At 45.0% G+C, this 22,617-nt stretch overlaps 1 protein-coding gene across 2 annotated transcripts in view; it reads left to right on the top strand.

The window, feature by feature from the left end:
* Positions 1 to 851: 851 nt before the first annotated feature.
* The window catches only part of CYFIP2 (cytoplasmic FMR1 interacting protein 2), a 95,109-nt gene continuing 73,343 nt past the window's right edge, over positions 852 to 22,617 (top strand). For both annotated transcript variants that reach the window (XM_029052157.2, XM_029052156.2), the window contains exons 1-5: positions 852 to 1,110; positions 17,429 to 17,572; positions 18,942 to 19,031; positions 21,174 to 21,251; positions 21,689 to 21,790. In XM_029052157.2, the coding sequence (XP_028907990.1) occupies positions 17,456 to 17,572; positions 18,942 to 19,031; positions 21,174 to 21,251; positions 21,689 to 21,790 (387 nt within the window). In that variant the 5' untranslated portion in view covers positions 852 to 1,110; positions 17,429 to 17,455. The remainder of the gene's footprint in view (positions 1,111 to 17,428; positions 17,573 to 18,941; positions 19,032 to 21,173; positions 21,252 to 21,688; positions 21,791 to 22,617) is intronic.

The following is a 22,617-nucleotide window of genomic DNA, read 5'->3' as shown; positions in this document are numbered from 1 at the left end:
ACTTTAGCGATAGGGTAATAATGTTGGTGTTTGTTGAGCGCTTACTATGTGCCGGGCACTGTTCTAAGCGCTGAGGTGATAACAATAATAATAATGTTGGTGTTTGTTAAGCGCTCATGTGCCAAGCACTGTTCTAAGCGCTGGGGTAATAATAATAATAATAATGTTGGTGTTTGTTGAGTGCTTACTATGTGCCGAGCACTAGTTTAAGCGCTGGGGTGATAATAATGTTGGTGTTTGTTGAGCGCTACGTGCCGAGCACTGCTGTAAGCGCTGGGGTAATAATAATAATATTGGTGTTTGTTGAGCGCTTACTATGTGCCGAGCACTGTTCTAAGCGCTGGGGTAATAATAATAATATTGGTGTTTGTTGAGCTCTTATTATGTGCCGAGCACTGTTCTAAGCGCTGGGGTAATAATAATAATAATGCTGGTGTTTGTTCGGCGCTTAGTCTTTGCCCCCGCATCCCCCGTCCCCCTGCCCATCATTCATTCAATAGTATTTATTGAGCGCTTACTAGGTGCAGAGCACTGGACTGAGCGCTTCGAATGGACAATTCGGCAACAGATAGAGACAATCCCTGTCTCTATCAGGGCTTACAGTCTAATCGGGGGAGCCAGACAGATAAAAACAGTAGCAATAAATAGAAGGAAGGGGCTGTACATCTCATTACCAAAATAAACAGGGTAATGAAAATATAGACAAATGAGCACAGTGCTGAGGGGAGGGGAAGGGAGAGGGGGAGGAGCAGGGGGAAAGGGGGGCTTAGCTGAGGGGAGGTGAAGGGGGGCAGAGAGGCAGCAGAGGAAAAGGGGAAGCTCAGTCTGGGAAGGCCTCTTGGAGGAGGTGAGGTCTGAGTGGGTCCCTCCCCAGGCCCCCTGCCCGGTGGCTGTCCCGGCGGGCCTGTCCCCGGGGTTGGGGCCCGTGTCTCGGTGGGGCAGTCGCTGCGGCCATTTCCTCCTCTTTGTGTGACACACCGAGGACGACGACGAGGAGGAGGTGAAAGAAGAGGAGGAGGCGGAGCTCCGAGCGGCCGCCGGAGCCCGAGCCGCAGCCGAGCATCCCTCCTCCTCCACCGCAGCCGAGCTCCCGCTCCCCGGGCCCGGCAGGTAAGCGGAGGCCGGCGGCCAAAGGACGGGCACGGGGTGGGGATGGGCACGGGGTGGGGATGGGATGGGGATGGGCACAGGATGGGAATGGGCACGGGGTGGGGATGAGTCCGGCCCGGGGCATCTCCCGGGGATGGGCAGGAGCCCTGGGGATGCGGGGGCTGGTGCGGGGATGGGGGAGCCGAGGGGAGAGAGGAGGAGGAGGAGGAGGAAGAGGAGGAGGAGCAATGGCTTCCACAGTGAGACACCTGCACCATCCCGGCTTTACCGCAGAGCCCGGGCCCAAGGACCGGCCTCCCGACGAAGAGGACCGGCTACCCTGGGGTGCGGACAGCCGGGGCTCCCCTCCTCCCCACCTCCATCCCCGGGAATCCCCCCCTCTTCCCCGACAGATGCAGGGATAATAATAATAATAATAATGGGATTTAGTTATGTGCCAAGCACTGTTCTCAGCGCTGCAAGGGGAAGGACACTTATTCTAGGCCGTGCGCCCGTTGTGGGGTAGGGATGGTCCCTATCGGTCGCCGGATTGTACTTTCCAAGCGTTTAGGACAGTGGTCTGCACCCGGGAAGTGCTCTATAAATACGACTGAATGAACGAAGGAAGGAACAGAGGGATGGGGGGGATCAAAGGGTTTGGCCTGAAAAGCTAGAGGTGGGGAGGAGGGGAGGTCATGGGGCGGGCCGGAGGCTGCTGTAGCCGGCGAAAACGAAAAAAAAAAAAAAACCCGAAAAAACCTGTGATTAGGAAATGAGTGGGCGAGCGAAAAACAGTGCCGCAACCGGAGGGTTGGCCCTAGCACCGTTTTTGAGGCAGGACAGCGAAGCAGGATTAGGGCGAAGCGCTGGGATTAGGTAAACGCTCTGCAGGTGATGGGGAGATGCTGAGTAATCGTGCCTCTGGAGATGCCATGGAGAAAGATACCAACGGGGCCAGGGGCAGGAATGGATCTGTAGGAACCGGTGGATATTCATTCAATAGTATTTACTGAGCGCTTACTATGTGCAGAGCACTGTACTAAGCGCGTGGATATATGGTGGGTGGAGGTGGCTGGGGGTCACTTTCATTTCATTTGCTTTGCTGCACCGGAGCAGTCTTCTGACCGAAGCGCAGTGTTGTTATTTACTAAACTGGATTCCCCAGCCAGTCCTAAACTCACAGCCTGCGGATTGCCACCCTCTAAGATCTCTTCTATTTCATTGCCAATTTTCTATAGGCACCCAAACCCACCAGCTCTGTTCTGGAAAACAGAAAAAGAGAAAAAGTCATAGTAATAAACCGAATTTAAGACCCAGAAAGGATTTCCCAATTCATGCACCGTTCTCCCCAATGACCATTAGACCAGGGATTGCCACAGAAAGGAACTGAACTTGAAAGGAAGGAAAAAAAAGGCTAGGAGAACACAGTGTTCCCTCTAAATAATTCATGCCTCTTCGGTGTCCATTCAATGAGAGGTTTCAATTCCCAGTGAGGGCGCTGCCAGTATTCCTCTCACTGTCCAACAAGCAAAATCAGGCTGTGAATAAAGCTGTGAGATCATTAACATTGGGAGCAGTTCATCCTAAATTAGCACGTAGCACAAGAGGACTTTTATTTGTTTACGCCCCCCCAGCACTGAAAATCTGGCCCTGGCCTCTGGAGTTCTTTTGAGCCCCTCCACACTCCTTGAGTAGCAGAAACCCGCCTTCAAGGGTCCCAGCAATGCATGGCTTTCAGGCTCTGTACCTCCATTGGTTTGGGGTTCCGTGACCGAAGAAGCTGTGTTGCTGTGATCCCTGGTTGGTAAGGGGGGCTTGGTCCCTGCCACTCAGGCGTGGTCTCCCTGGGAACCTCTCCTGATCCCGCTATCCTTCACGGCCTGGCGAGGGATCCCCAACACCTTTCCAAAGTGAGAATGCTGCTCAGCAGGTGCAAGGTTGCAGTGCAAAAATGAAGAGGCTGGCAATCTTAAGAGAAACGCTTCCTGTGATTTGAAAGCATTGCTGTTAGAGTTGACTCCATATAGGCTTAAGCGAGATACTGAAAACGGATTCAAACCCCCCAAAAAATCCATACTGTCTACCACAGCTTTTCGTAAAATAAATTTCAGGGCAGAAAAATAACATGTCCAAGGGAGTCTTCAAGATTATTTAGTGAGAGTGTAGTGAGCAAGTTTGGAAGAAATGTTAAGACTGCTTTTTTTAATGCACAATAGCCAACCTGTGGATTTAATTGCTTCAGATGTTCTAGAAGTTGGATATTGTGGTTTAACTTTCAAATAAAAGGATAATTTTAGATTTCAAGGATTAAAATGGAAGGACTGGGAAGATTTTTTTCTTCCATGTAGTCCCCGTGTTTATAATTTCCACTAAAAATATGAAGGGACCATTTTATTCTACTCTCAAAGTATGTCCAAAGCACCTATCAGTCAGTGATATTTACTGAGTGCTTACAATGTTTAAAGCACTGTACTAAGTGCTTGAGAGAGTATAATACAACAGAGCTGGTAGACGTGTTCTTTTTGGAGTTTGTGCTCTGGAACAGTGAAAGAAACAAAGAGCAGTCAGTCAGTCAGTCATATTTATTGAGAACTTACTGGGTGCAGAGCATTGTACTAAGCTCTAGGGAAGGTACGCTATAACAATATTACTGACACATTCCTGTCTTCCTGTGACTGACTCTATCACTGACTTGCGGGGTGACTGTTGTGAATCCCACAACGCTCTTTTTAAAGTTTCTCCACTGTTAAAATACCTGCTCGTCGTGAGGGTTTATGAGATCATGTCTGCGAAGCAGCTGGAGAGTCTTAGATTTTTAAAAAATGCCACAGAAATTCAAGACTCATGATATTCCCAAATGTTAGAACAATTTGAATGGGTGCCTTTCGTTCTTCAAGAGGCTATTTATTAATTGTATATGTTGATTCAGAAAGAAGAATTGTGGTCTGTCCAACCAAGTCAGCAAGGGTCTGAAAGGGACTTTGTGATTCAGAAATTTTTAAAAGACCCTTGGACGGCTGCTCTAAAATGGCATACACATGCACACACAAATGCGCACACACACATGCACACAGAAAAAGAAAGGGGGAGGCATTTCAAAATGTAATTTGTGTTGGGGATCTCCTAAAATGCTAACTTACCAGTTACTGCCATTTTGTTCATAATTGGTGGCATTTGATGATGGAGCTGTATTTATCTAGTGCTGCTTGGGTATTGGCATAAGGAAAAGAGAACTGTTGATAAAAATTGGCGAAGGAAGCATTTTGAAGAGGTACATTGTGCTGGCAGATATTTCAGTTTCAGACTTCTGGGCAGGATCCACTTATTGCCTGAACAGTAATTTGCCCTCTGTATTGATGCATCACTTTGAAAAGTTTAAACCAATGAAAGAAAAGCTGATTCACGGGCCAACCAAATCCCTAAACAAGACCTGATAAGGTGATTTGCTGTATCCCTCTGTGCACAGACTTGATTATTAGCCATCTTGTTATTTTTCATTCACTTGCGAGTGTGATCACGCAGGTGTTACATAATGATCTACAGCACTTTGTTTTGTGGAGAACATGGCTGTGCTTGCCACCAAATTTAAAAGTGGCTAGAAAATCACTTCTGGGGAGTGTGGAGTAGGATGCATACAAGGGTCCTTCTCTATTATGAATCCCAACATCCTGCAGGACACCTTTACTCATTTGATTGTCCCAAGGACCAGTGGGAATAGAAAGCCTAGGAACCCGAAGGGCAACTGCACAAGCACACTGGCGTTCTCTGGATTGAATTTGGACTCAGTTTCAGTCTGGTTCAGTTTGTTGTTCTGGTACTGTGATTCCGAATCTGGTGTCAGGGTGAGGTGGGCTTGGCCAAATATTCCTGCTTAAAAATAAGAGAGATACGGAGAGAGAGAGAGAGAGAGAGAGGGTGCACGAGAGAATGTACCACTAGAAAAATTTGTACCCCAGTGTTCAGTCTATGTCCAGGGTCTCATGTATGCATACAGTCATTTCTTATGATACCATTTTACCTTCTAGGCAGACAGGTGCACATTATCAGGAGAGTGAGTGTTCCCTAGTTGTGCCATCATATTCTTTCCAAAACATATAGTGAAAATGCAGATGCTGGCAGAACTGCCTGTACTTATTTATTAACTCCTTGAGTTAACTATGGCTGTAGGCAAACTCTGGTTAAAATACCAGGGCTGAATTCATCTGGGCCTCTGCATTGAAACTATGTATAACATATTTGGAATAGCAGCAGAAAAATGGAACAAATGAAATGGAATTAAGACCCACCTAATATCGAAGGGAAAGATTCCAGAGAATGGCCATCATGTTTGGATCATTTTCCAGTGCTCTGTATAAAGCTACCTGAGAAATTGTTACTGTGGTTTAAAAAATCACCAAAAATGATTTGATTTTCTGTAAGGATTTGTGACTGTGGTTTTCTGTTTCTGGTGGAATTTTTCCTGTTCCTTATCATTCAGAAGGATTTGAATTCTCCTTTCTGCTTTCCCTCTCTTCCTTTCCTCTACCCATCTTCAAACACCATCATGTTGTATAAGGAGAAAGCTGCCCCTGGTTACAGGGTAAATAGCCAATCTACTTCAAATGTTTATTCATGCTAACTTTATAAATACTGGAATTTTTATTTGTGACTGAGATCATTTGCTGGGGTGCCCTAAAAAACCTAACCCATAAAACAGGGGGCAAAGAGTGAGACATATTGTATTCACAGAGCATTTAGGCCTAAAGAAAATGATCCAAGCTATGGATTTCTTAGGGGATTTTCCTGCAGAAGAGAAATCTGGGAATGCAAGAGGAAGCGAGACTTTGTTCCTTAAAGACACTGGGAACAGTTCTGAGTAATCCATGACAGGACTGCTTATGCATTTTAATGGCAGATAAATTGGTGGAAAGTGTTAGCCAGATTTTTTGTGTCTGTCCAAGGCAGATTCCATTATTTTACCATGTAATTTTACCAGCAGTCTTTTATTTTGATCCTTAAGGGAAGCACTTTAATGAAGCAAGATCAATTTATATTTAGTAAAAGATGTGTTTCCAAATTAAACGAACCCAGATTAATTACAGAAGATGTATTAGGCTCAATACACTACCAGAACGATTGCAGATGGAGGTGGGGCGTTCTGGGAGAGATGTGTCCATGGAGTCGCTATGGATCGGAGACAACTCGACAGCATAAGACGAGACAAGACAAGCTGTTTGGAGCTGTATTTCATCTTGATCTAGGAGAAGTACCTCAGCTTTGTTCCACTGACTAGATAGATAAGAATCTGACTAGATTCTTTCATTCCTGTGGTTGCTAAGGTTGTAGCAGTGGCTACCCTTTCTGAGGGTTGGCAGGGGTAACGGTGAAGGGCACTTCTTTCTCCCTGGATCCACGCCCTACTTGCATCCATTTTGGGGCTGCCTGGGACCAGATGCAGGGGCTGGGAGTTGGGGTTGCAAGTGTTCACTCCCATGTATAGAACACTGCCACTAATAAATGCAGGGATTGAAGTGCAAAGTCATTTTTCAGATGGCTGGGGTGGTCTACCCACAAGGGTGTGGACTCCAGAGTGGGTGATATCTACTTGAGTTTGTTATTGACAGAAAGGTCTCAGCCCTAAAAATACAGGAAGCAGCTGAGCAAGCCAGCAGTGAGGATCTTCCCTTCTTAATGCAATTAATTCTTCCCTTCGGAGTGCTAAACTGAGATGGTAAGGCCAGGTGACAGTTTCTTTTCACTGCCCCTTCTGTAGGGGAGGGGCTCTGGGGTCAAACAGATAGGACAGAATTACTGAAACCATGGCTCTTCCTCTGTTGGCTCAGAAAGGCCTGCTCAGTTTTGCATGACCTCTTAGGATGTTGTCCCTGGGAGGAAAAAATGACAGGTTTGCCTCTAAATCGTGACAGGGAGTTTTGAAGGTGAAAGGATAACTATTCTCTCAGTGTGCCTGCCTTCCCTGCAACCTATCAATATATGTGCAAAGCTGCTTATGCAACTGGGAGGAAAAAAATGCACTTTATTTTCAGATATTTTTTGTCCTTTTGAGAGTAATCAAAGACCAGGCCCCTGTTTGAAGCAGAAGCAATAATATAAACAGCAACAACAGATATCCTCTACACTGTAAGCTCCTTGTGGGCTGGGAATGTGTCTACCAACTCTATTATATTATACACTTCGATACGCTTAGTTCAGTGCCTGCACATAATAAGCGCTTAATACATACCATGTTTGATCTTGGTCACCTTACTACCCAAGAGTTCTAAATATAGTCTTATAATTGTAACCAAAATTGTAAAATTGTAACCGAAATATGCCTGGCCAGTTTTGTTTTCTAGGAGACAGTCCAGCCTATGTTATCCTCCAGCCACTTTCTTTCCACTGAAGATCCATCAATCAATCAATTAGTGGTATTTATTGAGTACTTACTATACGCAGAGCACTATACTAAGAGGTTGGGGTAGAGTCCAGTATGATTTGGTAGACAGGATTCGCGCCCTCAAAGATCTTACAGTGTAGTGGGGGAGGCAGACGTTAAAATAAATTACAGCTAGCCAAGGCGAAAGAGTAGAATGATATGTTCATAAGTGTTTAAGGCTGGGATGGGGAGAGAATCAAAGTGCTTTAAGGGGAACAGACCCAAATGCATAGTCTATTCAATTCAATTCATTTGTATTTATTGAGTGCTTACTGTGTGCCGAGCACTATACTAAGCACTTGGAAAGTACAATACAACAATAGAGACAATCCCTGCCCACAATGTGCTCACTATCTAGATGGGGGCAGACAGACATCAATACAAGTAAACAGGCATCAATATAAAGAAATAGAATTATAAATATATACATATATACATAAGTGCTATGGGCTGGGAAGAGGGGGGAAGAGCAAAGGGTCAGGGTGATGTGGAAGGGAGGGGAGCTGAGGAAAAGTGGGGCTTAGTCTGGGAAGGACTCTTGGAGGAGATGCACCTTCAGTAGGGCTTTGCAGCAGGAAAGAGTGATTGTCTGGCAGATTTGAAGAGGGAGGGCATTCCAGGCCAGAGGCTGGACGTGGGCCAGGGGTTGGTGGCGAGAAAAGCGAGATCGAGGCACAGTGAGAAGATTAGCATCAGAAGAGTGGAGTGTGTGGGTTGGGATGTGAAAGGAGAGAAGGAAGGTGAGATGGTGGGGGCAAGGTGATGAGAGTTTTAAAAGCCAATAGTGAGGAGTTTTTGTTTGTTACAGAGGTGGATAGGCAACCACTGGAGATTTTGGAGGAGGGTGACAGAACCTGAACGTTTTTGAAGAAAGATAATCCAGGCAGCAGAGTGATGTGTGGACTGAAGTGGGGAGAGGCAGGAGGTTGAGGGGTCAGAAAGGAGGCCGATGCAGTAATCTAGGCAGGGATAGGATGAGTGATTGTACTAACGTGATAGCACCTTCAGTAACATGGTGGTTGATGCAGAAGGGAGGGCAAATAGGTGGGGAAATGAGGGGTCAGGGAGGCCTCTTGGAGGAGATGTGATTTTAGTAGGACAGAGTGATGATCTGTTGGATATGAAGTAGCAGACAGTTATAGGCTAGAGGAAGGATGTGGGCAAGGGGGCAGCAGCTAAACAGGAGATCAAGGTACAGAGAGCAGGGACTACTAAGAGCAGAAGTAATGCCAAGGGGAATCCCTGCTCACACTCTACACATGTCCCTCCTTGTCCTGTTGGCTACCACCCCCCCCCCAGCTTTCTGCTGAGTGGAGGCAGGCAGGGGGCAGTGAGGGAGGAAGAGAGGAGATCAGTACGGACTGCTGGTTGACTGAATCTATCCCCTTGCTACCTCGCACGTGTTTTTTCTCATGAAAGTGGGCTTGGGTTTGCTCTGACTATATATACATTTATTATTATGATATTGATTAAGGGTTTACCCTACTCCGAGCACTGTACTAACGCAGGGTTGGAAATTAGATTATCAGGTTGGACACAATCCCTTTCCTACATGGGGCTCACAGTCTAAATAGGAGGAAGAGCAGGTATTGAATCCTTATTTTCCGGATAAAGAACCTGAGGCACAGAGAAGTTAAGCGACTTGCCCAAGATTACACAGAAGGCAATTGGCAGAACTAGGATTAAAATGCAGTCCTCTGACTCCCAGGCCCATGCTCGTGCCACAAGGTCATGCTGCTTCCTCCTGTATTTCCCAAACTTCCTGGCTGCTGGCCACATGTCACTCAGGTAATTCTTTCTATGTGGCCCACCTCACAGGCCCTCTGTGAGTTTGGGACAGCAGATGTTTTCCCATTATACAGGTGGAAAAATTGTGACCATAGAGGCTAAGAAAAGACTTTCCCCTCATCAAATAGTTACTCAGAGGCAGAATCTTGGGTCTCTTGACTTCCAAGTCAGTGCTCTTAACTACAAGTCACCCAGCCTACAAATGGAATGGGACACTGCTACCAGAGACTTCTCCTTGCCTCGGTCACCACAAAACTTGCTACTTTCCTTCCTCAAATAGATCAGTCGTAGAAAGAAAGGAAAGGGATTTGGAAATAATTTAAGAGAATCCTGGCATATGTGCCAATCCAGAGGGTGGGCCCTAGCTGAACCCAGATGCTACCCAAGTCAGTTTCCAGACAGAAGGATCTAGGCTTTCCCTGGAGGAGTCCATTCATTCAATAGTATTTATTGAGTGCTTACTATGTGCAGAGCACTGTACTAAATGCTTGGAATGTACAAATCGGTAACAGATAGAGACAGTCCCTGCCCAATGACGGGCTTACAGTCTAATCGGGGAAGACAGACAGACAAAAACAAGAGCAATAAATAGAATCAAGGGGATGGACATCTCATTAAAACAATAGCAATAAATAGAATCAAGAGTCTGTTTCCTTGAGTTTCTGGTGAAGGTTTCCTAGGCTCCAGAACCCATCCCTTCAAAAATGAGGTTTTTCACAGAAAGAGGATTTTGACTACTTTCTGATTGGATGGGACAGTGCCTGTACCCAGGTGCCATGCTGCACAAAGGAAAACCAAAGACCGTTAGAGGAAAGACAAGCTTGGGCCCCTCCCTCTTCTTGTCTCAGAGTAAAACCTCAAGAGACAGGAAATTGCAGAGTGGAGCTAAGCAGGTGACAAACTTATTGATGTTAATTGGTGAGGACCCTGTCAGGGACCCATCTGTCTTTCAATCCAGCCCACATTATCAGTCTCTCAAAGCCCCTTTTGTGTGATCATGCCCTTCAGCGTAAGAGTGCCTCATTCACGATGGAATCCAAATACCAGGTTCCCTTAAGTGAGGCCTAGTCTTTTCTAAAAGAAGAAAGAGCCAGTGAGAACAGGGAAAACAAGTAAAGAAAATGGGGGAAGGGAAAGTAAGAGAAGAACAGAAAGCAGAGAGAGGGGACTCCCCCTCTGCTAGCTATCTTCAACTGCTATCACCTTAGGTGGGGCAGGGGTGAGGCCAGAGGGGCAGTGGGAAAGATAGGAGAGGGGGTGAGAAAGTGTTTATTTTTCACAGTCTATGTCTTCAGCTACCTAGGTGACAGTGGCAACCATGGTCTGGTCCAGGAAGCACCAGTTCCATCTCAGAGAAGCAGCGTGGCTCAGTGGAAGGAGCACGGGCTTGGGAGTCAGAGGTCATGCGTTTGAATCCCGGCTCTGCCACTTGTCAGCTGTGTGACTGTGGGCAAGTCACTTAACTTCTCTGTGCTTCAGTTCCCTCATCTGTAAAATGGGGATAAAGACTGTGAGCCTCATGTGGGACAACCTGATTACCCTGTACCTACCCCAGTGCTTAGAACAGTGCTCTGCACATAGAAGGGCTTAACAAATACCAACATTATTATTATTATCTGGGGCCACTGCTGCTTGGGAGGTGAAAGCTCTGGTGATAGCCCCAGCCCAAAAGTCCTGCCCCATTCTGGCTGGGTTGCCGAGGCCATTTCCTCTGTTGATTGGTCATGACATTGTGAGGTGGTAAGGTGCCGGGGGGAGGGGCGGGAGGAGAAAGAGAGAAGTAAAAAGAAGAGATCATTCTCCAAATTACCATTCCCAGCACTGCTTCTGCTGCTGATGCCATCTTCTGCTGTCACCACTTGTGCAGAAGAGAAGCAGTGTGGTCTAGCAGAGAGAGCATGGGCCTTGGAGTCAGCTAGTGGATGGAGTCAGAAGGAGCTGGGTTCTAATCTCCCAGCTCCATCACTTGTCTGCTGTGCGACCTTGGGCAGGTCACTTAATTTGTCTGGGCCTCTGTTACCTCATCTGTAAATTGGGATTAAGACTTTGAACCCTCTGTGAGACAGAGACTATGTCTAACCTGATTCGCTTGTACAGCTCTTAGTACAGTGCCTGGCACATAGTAAGTGCTTAACAAATACCAGTAAATAAAATAAAAAGAAGCAACCCAGCCCTGGATGGTTAAGTTGAATTTGGGTGTCTGCTGAGGCCGCTGCTTCTCCTTGGGGGGCCGGAGGAGCAAGTAGTGGTGGCACAATACAGCTACACTGATTGAACAAGCCTGCGTAGAACCGTATCACCCAAACAGCTTCCTCTTTCCCCAGTGGCCCAGCCGAACTGGTCTGTTGGCAGGCTGTGTACAAGTGGAAGTTTCCAGCACACCTGGAATTATGTGTTTTCATGTGGGCTGGAAACTCCCATTCATTCGTAGCCCTAAAATATGTTAATACAGCTGCAGTGGTGATGGTGATAGTGGCAGTTGCTGAGGAGGAGGAGGAAACCGGGTAGTTTCCGCTTCCTCCCCCTTGTTCTCCACTTCCTTTTCTTCCTCTTCCTCCTCCTCCTTTCTTTTACCTGATGCCATTGCCATCACCATAGCTGTGAGTCTGTGAAGCTCCTCTCCATCACCTAAAAGAGGAGCCCCCAAAATCACAGCTAAATCTGGATCCGCGTCACATTCTGAGGGTCCTTTGGATTAATAAGGATGAACACTATTATTCTACTCCTGTCTTGTGGGTCTCTTCCCTCTATACTGTAGGCTTTTGGATGTGGGGGTCGAAAGTGGGTGAGTGGGAAGGAATAGAGAAAAGAAAATGTCAAAAAATGACCAGAGATATTTGGGAAGGAAGGCGATGGTTCGTGGAAGATGCACAATATATAGTCAACCACAAAGAAAGGTAAAATATAGCAAACAGTTTAAGGAAAGGTAAATGAAAGAGATTTCCTTTAGCTTCCCTAGCTCTAAACAGGATGTTCAGAGTTTCCTATTATTTCTGGGGACAACATTATTGAAGGATCTCAATCAGCCCTATCAGCCCAAAGCTCACAACAAGGCTTAGATTTGGAAATTGTCAGGTTTTCTGAGAGCAAAGGAGTCCTAGAAATGACCATTCTAAAATAATATTAATAAAATTACAACTTGAGATGCTGCAGGAAGATACATTCCAGTCTATATTGATATATGTTAATTGTATGCAAATCGTGTAATCAGGAGACCTGGATTCTCATTCTGGTGTTGGTGTTGGCCTGCTGTGTGTCTCTGGCAAGTCATTTAACTTCTCTGTGCCTTAGTTTACTCTTCTGAAAAATACAGATACAATATTTATTCTCCCACTTACTTAAATAACAAGCCCATGTGGGACAAGGACTGTGTACAATCTGATTATCTTATGTCTACCCTAGTAAGCAGTACAGTGCTTGGCAATCAATCAATCCGTCACTGTATGTATTGAGTGCCAACTGTGTGTGCAGAGTACTAAGCGATTGGGAGAGTAAATATAACAGAGTTGGTAGACCCATTCCCTGCCCCAAACAAACTTATAGTCTAGAGAGGAAGCAAGGCATTAATATGCATGAATAAATTGCAGTTATGTACGTAAGTGCTGTGAGACTGAGGGAGGGCTGAATTAAAGAAGCAAATCCAAGTGCAAATCCAACTTCTTCTGCCTCAGCTCCATCACCTGCACGCTGGCACATTGTAAGCACTTAACAAATACAACATTATTATTTTCATCATTATTATTGTGCACAAATACTCCTGTAGGCCCTCCTACTTCATGCACTTGAATAAGGACCATGGGAAAGCGCTGCTCAAGAACATGAAAGGAGTTCTTGGAATTTCAAATTGCAGCCTAACAGCCATCTCATTAAATCCCAGGTGTTGTTCTTATATCGTTTTTCAGAGTACTTGCCTGGGGATTATGGCTCTTGGACTAAAGATTGTAGAGTAGTTTTTGCTTCCAGTTGCGCTTTTCAGTTTTTCATTGCTGCGACTGAAACTCTTCACACTTGGTCCGTGCTCAGCTCATAGAAAATAACTTATGGAAAGTCTGAAACACAACTTTTAGGCTATTTTGTTTTAAAGTTACAGAGCAGGGAAATAGAATTTATTGGCACTTTTGGGATTTGTGGAGCCCAAAGATGACTGAAGTTCAAGTCTTCGAACTTGGCAGGATTATGGTCTTGAAGAAAGGAAAATCCAGCCATTCTAAAATTTCAGAAGGTTAATTTTATGAGTCTGAACAGGTGCGGCACAACATTTCTTCCTTATATTTGAGGGCCTGAAGATACAAGGGCCATTAGAAGTAGGAGAGCTTGAGCACTTTAACCTCTTACCTCAGGGAAAAAGACATGCTTGTGGTCCCTTCAAGAAAGTAAGAGAGGGAATTTGGTTGCAAAATCTATGGTAATGCAGTAAAAAGCTGCAATAAAAGGTCTTCAGAGTTTCAGTCAGTCAGAAAGAAAAGTTTCCACAGAAGTGTTGTGTATTTAATCATATTCTTCAATTTCAGTATTTATTTCTTTTTTCTTGTTTTAGGAGATGGTGCAGTACAGAAAACTCTCCCAGAGTGGTATAGATAGCAAGCTCTTTTGGAAACATTGTCTTGAAATTTCTCAAATTCTAGTTTCTTGTCTCAGCCTTGCTCATTCAGTGAGAATCCAACCATCTGGGTTTATGCTGGATAGTCAGTATCCTGTGAGTTTTCATCTGGTCTGCCCTCTCTGTAGTTATGGATAAGGCCCAGGGTGCCTTTATGTCCAGTATTTTTATTTTCAGCTCCCAGCCTTCCTTCTCTGGGATCCTTGGCTCAGAAGTGGTGCCTGTTCACAGGGATCTGAGAAGGGATGGCTGTGGCTCTGGAGGAAGTGGAAGGAATACCAGGGACCCTCCTGGAGTCAAGTTGTAGGTTCAGGTGACCCGGAGCAAAATGCATGGCATACAGATTGTGCTGTCACTGCGACTAAGTATCTTGTACTCCCAAGAGCCATCAGTGGCCACTCTTCCCAAATACCAAATTCGACTTTTCACATATATATTTACCTGTACTTTCCTTCCCCTTGAGGAAATGCAGATATGCTGTGTACCCATCGAGCATGGATCATACACTTTGCTCTTGAAAGAGATGATTTTTCAGCCTGGAAACCTAAAAAAAAATCATAAAGAACAAGTGCCCCTGAGAAGCAGCATGGCCTCGTGGATGAGCCTGGGCCTGGGAGTCAGGAGGACCTGAGTTTTACTGCCACCTCTGCCACTTGTCTGCTTTGTGACTTTGAGCAAGTCAAATTTCTCTGTGCCTCAGTTACCTCATCTGCCAAATGGGCATTAAAACTGTGAGCCCCATGTGGGACGTGGACTGTGTCCAACCTGATTAGTTTGATCTACTACCCCATCACTTAGTACAGTGCTTGGCACCTAGTAAGCAATTTAAAAAATCTTAAAAAAGAGGAAGAAAAGTCTTAGGACTATAGTAGCAAATGAGTGTTTGAGAAAGGCCTGGTAAAGAGAAATTGTGGACAAGGTGAGAGAGGGAGTTTCAAGTGAGCGGGTGGCAAGGAAATGGAACCCTAGACAAGGATAAAATGAATCTGTGGTGGATTTCATATCCTTCATTTCAGGAGAAATGGCGCTTTAGTAGGTTGTTTAGTCGGGCACTTAGGTTTTGAGTTGAATATCTGTAAACTTACAGTTTCTAGTTTGTGGCTGTATCGTAGGCCTACTCTGACTCGGTGGATTGGACCTCACCTCTATAAAATGAGGATGTAAAATGAGGATGATACTTCTTCAGATATTTCTCATGACCTAATCAGTGAAAGTTTGTAATGCAGATTTGAGGATGAATGAAGATGGAGATAGGAAGAGGGAAAGAGAGATACAGTGGGTGAAGCTGAAGAATGAGCTCTTCTATGAAATTCCCACTTCTATTAGTCCTCAGGTTGCCAAATTCCCTGTGTGCCTTTGGGGGCAAAGGGGAAGTTGTTTCAGAACACAGTGTCCCATAGTAGCACTGTGGCTGTCAACTGTTTCAACAATTCATAACAGGAAGACATGTTCATGAAAGCTCTCAAGTGTGAAATTATGTATGGTATAGTGGTTCAGTGGTATGTGATGGGGATTTTTTTTCTCCTTAAATCAACTGACTGTAGGGCTTCCTCCAGTTGATTTTAGAAGGGTTATTTCAGGGGTGCAGGAGGACTAGAGTTCTCTGCACCTGCTTTGGCTTTTTCTCAGCCCACGTGACTGTTCTCATATTTAGAATCCAATTTTTCTCTGGTCTGTCCCACCCCGGCATTTAACACTTCATCTCTCTCTTCCAAAAAGTCAAGTATATTAGAATCCAGAGGAATATATCAGCTCTCAGGAATGCCTTTCCACCTCATTTCAGTTGGTGCTGAGGTCCCCAGGCAGTGGAGTCCAAGTTACCAAAAAGGTCTCCTCAAGGCAGGAGGTTATAAGATTTTAGTGTGGTGCTGACTCAGCTTGGCTCACAACCAGAACTGGGTCGGTGGAGGGGCTGTGCTCAGTTTTTATTAAGGCAGTTTACCTGACTGCAGCCTGAGTTGTTTTCAGTAGGCTCAGATGGGTGTATTTAAATCCTGAGGACTGTGGGCTTGTGTGGATTTATTTTGCCATTGTGGCAGACATTTTTGCCCTGTTCAAAGGGTATTATTCCCGAGGGCCTAGCTTTGCCTATTCATTTTTGGACATTTGGGAAGCCTCACCCTTGACAGCTTGCCTGCCCCCATGCACTGGTTCCCTACTGTCCTCTGCACACTGGTTCCTTGCTGGCCCAGTTCCTGCTATTTCCATTCCTGCAGCAGTCCGGGTATGGTATGCTTTGGTAAGAGGGTGAGGGTTGCTCGCATAGTAGTAATGTCATGTATTGAGCACCTATGGATTGCAGTTCACTGGACTAAGCACTTGGGAAGTGCGGCAGAACCCCCAAGGCACAGCCCCCCAGCCCCATGACACATGTATATCGCTCTAGACTAAGCTTTTTGTGGGTAGTTTATTGTTTATCGTTGTATTGTACTCTCCCAAGCACTTAGTACTGTGCTCTGCATATAGTAAGCATTCAATAAATGCGATTGAATGAACAAATGAATGAACGAATCCTTTTACGCTGCCATTTTCCCCTAGCTGTAATTTATTTTAATGACTGCTCTGCCACTGGACTGAAAGCTCTCTGAGAGTAGGGATTGTGTCATTGAGGCTACTAAGTCTGTTTTATTGTACTCTCTCCCGAGTGCTTAATACAGTATTCTGCACACTGTAAGCGCTTGAATGATTACTAGAAGACACATTCCCTGATGACCAGGAGCTTCCCTTTGACATCCCTGCTCTGTTTCCTCCTAGCCCTATCTCTTCCATCAGGCTGCAGTCAGGTAAACTGCCTTAATAAAAACTGAGCACAGCCCCTCCACGACCCAGCTCTGGTTGTGAGCCAAGCTAACTGAATCAGCACCGTACTAAAATATTAAACCCTCCTGCCTCGAGGTGATAGTTTTGGTAACTTGGACTCCACTGTCTGGGGACCTCAGCACCAACTGAAATGAGTTGGAAAGGCATTCCTGAAAGCTGATATATTCCTCTGGATTCTAATATACTTGATTTTTTGGAAGAGAGAGATGAAGTGTTAAATGCCATGGGGAGGGGCGACAGACCAGAGAAAAAATAGATTCTAAATATGAGAACAGTGGTGGTGAGGTAGTGATGGGGTGGGGAGAATGTCTGATAGTTGGAATCAGCCCTCCAGGCCCTCAGAGAAGGAGGCATCAGGACTGCACCCACTGAGGTGCGAGCCTGAGAGCGGTGCCAGATACCCTCAGCTTGGCTATGAATCACGGTGACTGATTCACATTGACCATGGTCAGAGATGCATCTTGCCTCTGTCTTAGATAAAGCATTTCAGTGTTGGTTCTGAAACTTCTTCTTGCAGAAAGAAAGATACTTGTTATCTCCAGTTGATTGTTGGGAGGAAAAGCTAGTGAAAATCATCATAAAGCACTGCTAACTTGGCATTTATTCATCTCTTAGTCTTTGTGAGGAGTCATGCTTGGGGAAGGAAGGTGGGATGGGAGTTTTGGTGCTTCCTTCAATATCCTGACAGCCTGTTCCTTTACTCCACTGGGGTCCAGCGTGGAAGTGTGAGAGACACCGCAGCCATGACGACCCACGTCACCTTGGAAGATGCCCTGTCTAATGTGGACTTGCTGGAGGAACTGCCACTCCCAGATCAGCAGCCCTGCATCGAGCCTCCACCGTCCTCCATCATGTATCAAGTGCGTATTTGGGCCCTTTTCGGCCCCCAGGGCATAGCTACAGAGTGCCCAGGGAAGCAGCAGTACCTACAGGAAAGAGTATGGGTGTGGAAGTCAGGAGACTCAGGTTCTAGTCTCAGTTCTGCCACTGGCCAACTGGGTGACCTTGGGCAAGTCACTTGTCTTCCCAGTACCTCTGTCTTCAACTGTAAAATAGGGTTAAGTTATGTGCTGTCCCTCACTCTTCAATTGAGAACCTCGTGTGAGATAGAGACTGTAACCGATCTTGTTCTCTCATATTCACCCAGCACTTGGCGCATAGTAAGTGCTTAATAAACTCCGTAATTATAATTAAAGGGTGGACTGGTAATCCAAGGATATCTCTGAGAGAGACCTATGCAGGCTCAAGGAGGGGCGAAGGTGAGTAGCCGGACAGTTAAAAGTAATGAATTTGCATTGTTTCTCACATGCACACTTGCATGAATCTGGGGAGGTAGCAAATGGAGCCCAGGAGACCTGCCAATATGCAGTGAGTGATGGTGGTCACCTCAGCGACTGCTTGAGACTACTTAGGATTTTAGGTAATGGAAACTGATTCTGCCCTAGCAGATTATCCTGATAATTCAGTGTCAGAAGTTTTGTTGGACTTCAGTTAACCAAGGATTTAGAACTGCAGTGTTTTGGGGATAATAAATGTGTGTTTTGGAACCCTAAATACTCAGCTAACTGAGAACAAAGTGTGTTTGGCGGCCTGATTTACCAATGTAATTTTTTAGTTTATACCCAGATTTATTGACAACTATTACTGCTGAATAAATGCAGTGCTGACCTAGGGAATTCGGTACTGCAGCTTAATACCTCTCAAGGCTGCCTGGGCAATTATGTATATGAAAGGAGTTGTTTCCCACAGCAGATAATAGCTCTGGAAGGTTGGATCATAGTTGTTTGTTTTAGCCTAAGTGCCAAGGGAATGTTTATAATAAACACTGGTTGAATTCCACAAGATGGGGTGTCCAGCAGTGACTGTCAGGAGGCAGGAAGAGGGTGTGCATTATGGCGAAGATAATATCAGCCCTGCAAAATGATCCTGGCCCAAGTTGGGTATGGTTTATGTTAGGCAAGTGATAAAGACTGATTTGGAGGGATTCATTGCAAGACACCATCCTCTTCAGGCTCAGATCTGGCCTTTGCATTCAGTCCAGCTCTTCCCTTGGCTGGAAGGCCACCTCTGGTTCAGTGATTCCAAACCCAAGTGGGATGTGATGGAGAGTCTATCTGGGCACCCCAGACTTGTTTTTAGGCACATGAAAATGCCACCCCTGGACATCGAAATAACTGTGAAACCTTTCTAATCTCTTATCTCTAATTTCTTATTATTTGATTTCCACAGGCCAATTTTGACACAAACTTTGAGGACAGGAATGCCTTCGTGACTGGCATAGCCCGGTATATCGAGCAGGCCACAGTGCACTCTAGCATGGTGAGTTCCTGAGTTTGCATAGATACATCAGATGACTGCCATCTCTGAGACCTGACAATTACTTTATGCCCGCTCCTGAGCTAAATGCTTCCAGGACTGGGGCTTGTGGTTTGTGGTGATACCCTTCATGCTCTCACTAGGGAGATGGGTTAGTGGTGGGGCAGAGGTGGATCATTCCAGCTTCTGTCTCTCTCCCTAGTTTATATTAATGTCTGCCCCTGCTCTAGACTGTAAGCTCATTGTGGACAGGAAATGTGTCCACCAACTCTGTTGTATTGTACTCTCCTTAGTACAGTGTTCTGCCCATAGTAAGTGCTCAATAAATACCACTGATTGATTGATGCAGAAAAGTAAAGGCTACCCATCAGCCGTCAGGCAATTGGTCAAATTGTCTCAGAGTGTGGGGCAAGCAATTTGAACATGTTGAGCTGGGATCAATTTGAAGCTGGCAGTTTGAAAGGCTCTTTATATAAAACCTATTGCCACGGGGGGGTCCTGACACATGCCTACCTATTGGTCTGAGGGTACCTGCCTTTCTCTTAGTCCTTAGTCCTTGCGTCTGTGCTGAACAAAACTGCAGGATCTCAGAAAGTTTAGAAATATATTATTTAGCATTTCCAAGTATTGTAGGCTTGTGGGCTGCTTTATGGTCATACTGGTTAAAAGAACCATAAGATAAAGGGAAGCAGCTAGGAGGGGAGGAGCAAACAGTAGCATAAAGGACTCTGGGTGACATGCAGATAGAGCAGGGCAGCAGAGAAAAGCCCGGACATGGGGTGCTATCAATCCAGACCGCTGTTGCTGCAGTCTTCAGCTTCCTTTGTCTGGCTCTCTCCCTGATTCTTCTGCTTGGCCATTAATATAGTCTTAAAGGTTATCAGTTCAAGCTTACATCCAATTCTTAGTGAAACTAGGATCAGTATTTTGCTAATCCAGATATCTCTTTTTTTGTCTCTGAGTTTCCTTTCCCCCGCTTTGCCAAACCTCTTATCAGAACTGCCAAAAGGGCCTGATGTGCATTTCATCTCCTTTTAGTCTTCTTCCACTATCAGGTGGAGACACAAATGAGCGTTAAACTAGGATCTGTATAATCAGTCAGCCTTTGAATAATTGGCTGTTGACTACATTGGGTTTAGGTTCAGAGATGATAGACCCAGAGGAAAAAGCATTTTCTTGCCTCATACCCCTGGATGGAGGAAAACTGTGAGTCTCAATCCACTTAAGCCTAATTTCAAATAGTGCCTGGGAATCTGCTTTTGAAATAAGAGAAGTAGAAATAAACATTCCATCAGTACTCAGTGGTAATCATTGTGGCTTTGGTCTGGAAGGAAGGAAATTCTGAGTTTTTGAAAACATAATATGCAGAAGTTAAGTACATTGTCATTTATATTAGCACATTTTATTACATAATGAGATGAAATAGCTCATGAAGGAGAGCAAAGCTACCTCTCCAGAGCTACTACTTCTCCAAATTTCAGTATTCTGTAAGTAGAATCCTGTCCACCTCAGAGGCCTCAGAAATAAGTTGTGTATGCATTTCCAAAGGTGTTATAAAGTAGTAGAGATAGGCCTCAAGTTCCTGTTAGTTCCTTTTTCTGACATTAGCATCGTTAGCTATGGGGGCAGGTGGAAGGGACAGCTTCTGTATTAAATTGATTTAACCAGCTGCTCATCTCTGTTCTGTGAAAATAGGTCTTACTCAATTTAAAATAAAAATCAAAATTGGGAAATGAAAGTGAATCTAGTTGGTAGTATGAAAAAAGCCACATTCATTTGGTAGAGAAAAATCTAAATGCACAGATTATATACCAATATTTGCCAATCCTTGTAATATTTCATGGAATATGTGCACTTTATGGATTTTTATTACAAATCCTCTTACCATTTTTAAAATGATAAGCAACTGTTTGTGAAGATCAGTGAGAGTCCTGCATGTGCTGTTTCCCAAGTTATATTTTTTTTATTAGCAATATACAGAGTGTGGTTTGGCCATCTACTTTAAAATTAAAACTGGTGGCAAAGCAATTCAGACTTTGGGGTGTTTTTTGTTATTGTTGTTTTAAGGAACTTCAAAGAGCTTGAGTTGTTTCCTTCCCCTCAGTTCTCCTTTCCCAGTAATGTGGGTGTGCTTCTGTATTTCAGAATGAAATGCTAGAGGAAGGACATGAGTATGCAGTGATGCTTTACACCTGGAGGAGCTGTTCCAGAGCCATTCCTCAGGTAAGGAGCTGCCTTGCTTTCAATCTCCCTCTCTGTCTCTGGTGCTTCAGTACCACCTCTGGGGCTGAAAGACATTGAAAAAGCTTATAGTTGAGCAAGTGAGGGTTCAGAATGAATCCTGGCATACCAATTAAAAGCTCCCAGATAAGAGAGAATCTCTGCATTTAACCTATGGTTACAGTCACCCTACCTACATCTATGGACATTTTCATTGGTGGATACAATCACATAACCAGAGTGATGGCTCCATGTAATTACACTCACATATTATCATATTCTCAGTTGGGCTGCCAAGTTACCAAATTACCGTGTAATTATGTTCATGGGGCTGGGCAGCAATTAGCGTGGGAACTTCAGTCTCCAAGCTGCCAGAAAACAGTGACCTGTGGCTTCCTCCATTTCTCCACTCTCCCTCCCACCCCATCTCCATCCCCCAGGTGAAGTGCAACGAACAGCCAAACCGAGTGGAGATATACGAGAAGACTGTGGAGGTGCTGGAACCAGAAGTCACCAAACTCATGAAGTTCATGTACTTCCAGGTGAGGGAAGGGTCAGCAGGAAAAGTAGGGTGCTGAAGGACCCTAGAAAAACCTCTTTGGTTTGAAGTGTTCGGATTTGTTGCTTTTGTTTTCTTTTTCTGCCTCACACTACCTCTAATGCCTTGAAGTGGCCCCATCCTTAGTCTCTCGGGATGACTGACAATTTGCCATAGGTTAAAAATTCCAAATTTCATTCATTTTACTACACAGGAAAGGAGAACTAGTCAACATCACCCATTATAAGATAGATTATTTTATGCAGGGCTGCTTAAGAAGTTGAATTCAGAGTGCTTAGTACATCTCAGCACCCTCCCAACTTAGGGTGGTCAACCCTAGATGGGAGAGAAATTAATATGAAATGGCACAGCTATTTTCCTTCTGTGTCTGAACTTGCAGATGCTAAAGCCACTTGGAGGGCTTTGCCACTGCTGCTTTTGCAAAATCACCATGCCTCAGGAGAGTTAAAGACCCCACAACCCCAGGACCAGGGAGCACTCAGTAAAGTCTGAAGGGAGTGGGTTCAGACAAATGAAAGGAGAAATATTTTCACATAGCCTAGAGTAAACACATAGAATTGATACTACAGCTAAATATATCACCAAGTTCACAGAGTGGTTAAGTAAACTCACGGGTGAGTGATCCAAAAAGCTTATAAAATGGAAAGTGGGGAGTGGCAGAAGGTATTGTTAGAGAACAAGGCCACAGTCGGAGCAGGGTACTTTAATATCATAAGGAAGCCTGGCCGGAAAATTGAAGGGAAAGAAGCATGGGCTACAAACCTAATACCAAGGGAACTGGTTACACCTTCACTTCTCAGAAGCTACCAG

Source organism: Ornithorhynchus anatinus, chromosome X1, assembly GCF_004115215.2.
Source record: "Ornithorhynchus anatinus isolate Pmale09 chromosome X1, mOrnAna1.pri.v4, whole genome shotgun sequence".
Lineage (NCBI taxonomy): Eukaryota > Metazoa > Chordata > Mammalia > Monotremata > Ornithorhynchidae > Ornithorhynchus > Ornithorhynchus anatinus.
Note: the sequence above shows the minus strand (reverse complement) of the source record. Positions and strands in the feature narration are given on the sequence as shown.